A 2,003-nucleotide genomic window follows, 5' to 3' on the forward strand; every position below is an offset into this window, starting at 1 on the left:
GCCAGAACTTAGTCCAAGGGATCACGCCCCCGGTCAAGGTCCAGTGCAGTTTATTGGCAAAATCTGGATGGTTTACTCATGTAAACTTCAGTGTTTTTTGGAAATAAGTTTGAAAGAACTGTGGCAAGGTTTGGAAAATATATAGAGGTGGATAATTAAAAGGCAAGAGCAAAAATATGTAAGCTAGCTGAGTTTGTGCACGCAGAAATAGTTTCTTTATGCAAATGGACTTTCAAAAAATATATTGAAAATAAATTATTTACCCTGACTTATTACAATTTACTGTCTTTTGGGAGAGTGGTATCATCTTGTTATATAGTCTAATAAAAACTAGTATTACTGCATGCTAAAATACACTCCATCTAACAGATAAGGGCTTGCATTTGGAACAGCAGCTCTACGGTGTCATGGATGATATCTGTAAGCTGGTAGATGCCATTCCACTTCACGAGCTTGAGTCTCTATCATGTGCAAAAGAACTTCTCCAGCAGAGAGATCTCAGGTATGCTTTTGCAAGCAGCGTGCCGTGTTTCCACGCTCTGTGTGAAGCGGCATCATGCCTGCAGGTGTCTCCATTGCACTGAAAAGATGGTACAGAAGGCTTTTTCAAAAGCTTAAAATTACTGACCAAATGAAGAAAAAAAGTTTAAAAAAACCTGCCGAAAGTATTAACGATCCCAGTGTTCTGCCGGAAGAAAGGCTCAGTTCCACATTCAGCCTGAGGCACAGGTAGTCCTGTACCTTTTCTCTGGAAGGTGACTAGCACCAGATGCTTCCAAAGCAGCAGGGTGATGTGATATAACATCACACTGCCAAGTGTCATCCTGAGTTCTTGTAACCGCATGCATTCATTTAACGTTCTCTCTCTGAGACTCGCTATCACTGACTACAGTGATTATGACTTCTCCTACTATCTATGGACCAGTCGTGTACTGCATGTAGTAGGTACTACAGCCTGCTGCTTTATTTCTGTATAATCTGATGCAGTATGTAGACAAAGTATTGCAGTTTGGGATTTTGTTTTGTTTTTTTTACTGGAGTGGGACTATGTGCTTTTTCTGAACACTTAATAAAACTAATTTACTCTATTTCCTCTTATTACTGTAGTCAGTCATGGTCTTTAGAAGGGATATAAAAACATTATTTAGTTCAAGCATATGTTTACTTTTTTAACTTCAGGGCCTCTAAGGTTTTTTTGTGTTGTTTTTTTTATGCTCTACCTTGCCTGGATCAGTTCCTTGCTATGAGGAATTCTTTTATTTTAATGTTTGCAGTGAAGATGTAGTAATTTTGTAATTACTTTGTTCAACTGAGTTCTGGTATTATTCTTTCTTTCCTAGATTAGTTTGAAATATATTTAAAACACAGTGATACAGAATACAATGTAACCACCATATGTTAATATTTTCAATAGGAGAGAGACAAAACTGTTTAATGTATGTTGTAGAATTTGATAAATCACTTCTTGTGACTAAATCATGACTTTTTTTCCTTCTTCCTTCCCTTGCCATATATCCCAGGAGAAAATTGGTAGCTAATTCTGTCACTTTGAACAAAAGTAGCATAAACACCACCTTCCCTAGAAACTGGAAGGCCTGTGTGGAGCAGGGTCCTCGTGTGTGTCCGGGTACTGCTCTGTGTTCTGGTCTGAACTGGAGCTTCAGTTCTGACGGAAACTCACCAAAATCCACAAACCTCCCATCTATGCTTTCTGGGACTGTTAATTCAAGCAATTTTTCTACCAAAAAAAATCAAACGTTGGATACCTCTTATGCTTCAAAGCAAAGTATTGAGGACATCACCTGCCCAGAAACTACAGCACTGTCTTCTTCCAAAGTAAATGGCAGAGATGGAGTTTCCCTCAGCCTCCGTCCTGAGATGTCCTTCGACAGCAGCTGGCGTGAAAAACCAGGGGTGAGAAACGGTGAAAACCATCATCTGCTGGAGAGGCCTCTTACAAGCACAGGTCTGAAAGGTCAGAGCAAAGCTCCTACTGGAATTCC

The 2,003-nt window shown here is 39.5% G+C and overlaps 1 protein-coding gene across 1 annotated transcript in view; it reads left to right on the plus strand.

The window, feature by feature from the left end:
- Window positions 1-2,003, plus strand: part of BLM (Bloom syndrome, RecQ helicase-like) — a 17,871-nt gene that overhangs the window by 1,325 nt on the left and 14,543 nt on the right. The window contains 2 exon segments of the mRNA XM_010293269.1: window positions 370-502; window positions 1,521-2,003. The exon segment at window positions 1,521-2,003 is cut by the window's right edge and continues 16 nt beyond it. Coding sequence (XP_010291571.1) covers window positions 408-502; window positions 1,521-2,003 — 578 coding nt within the window. The 5' untranslated portion in view covers window positions 370-407.

Source organism: Phaethon lepturus, unplaced genomic scaffold, assembly GCF_000687285.1.
Source record: "Phaethon lepturus isolate BGI_N335 unplaced genomic scaffold, ASM68728v1 scaffold44578, whole genome shotgun sequence".
NCBI lineage: Eukaryota > Metazoa > Chordata > Aves > Phaethontiformes > Phaethontidae > Phaethon > Phaethon lepturus.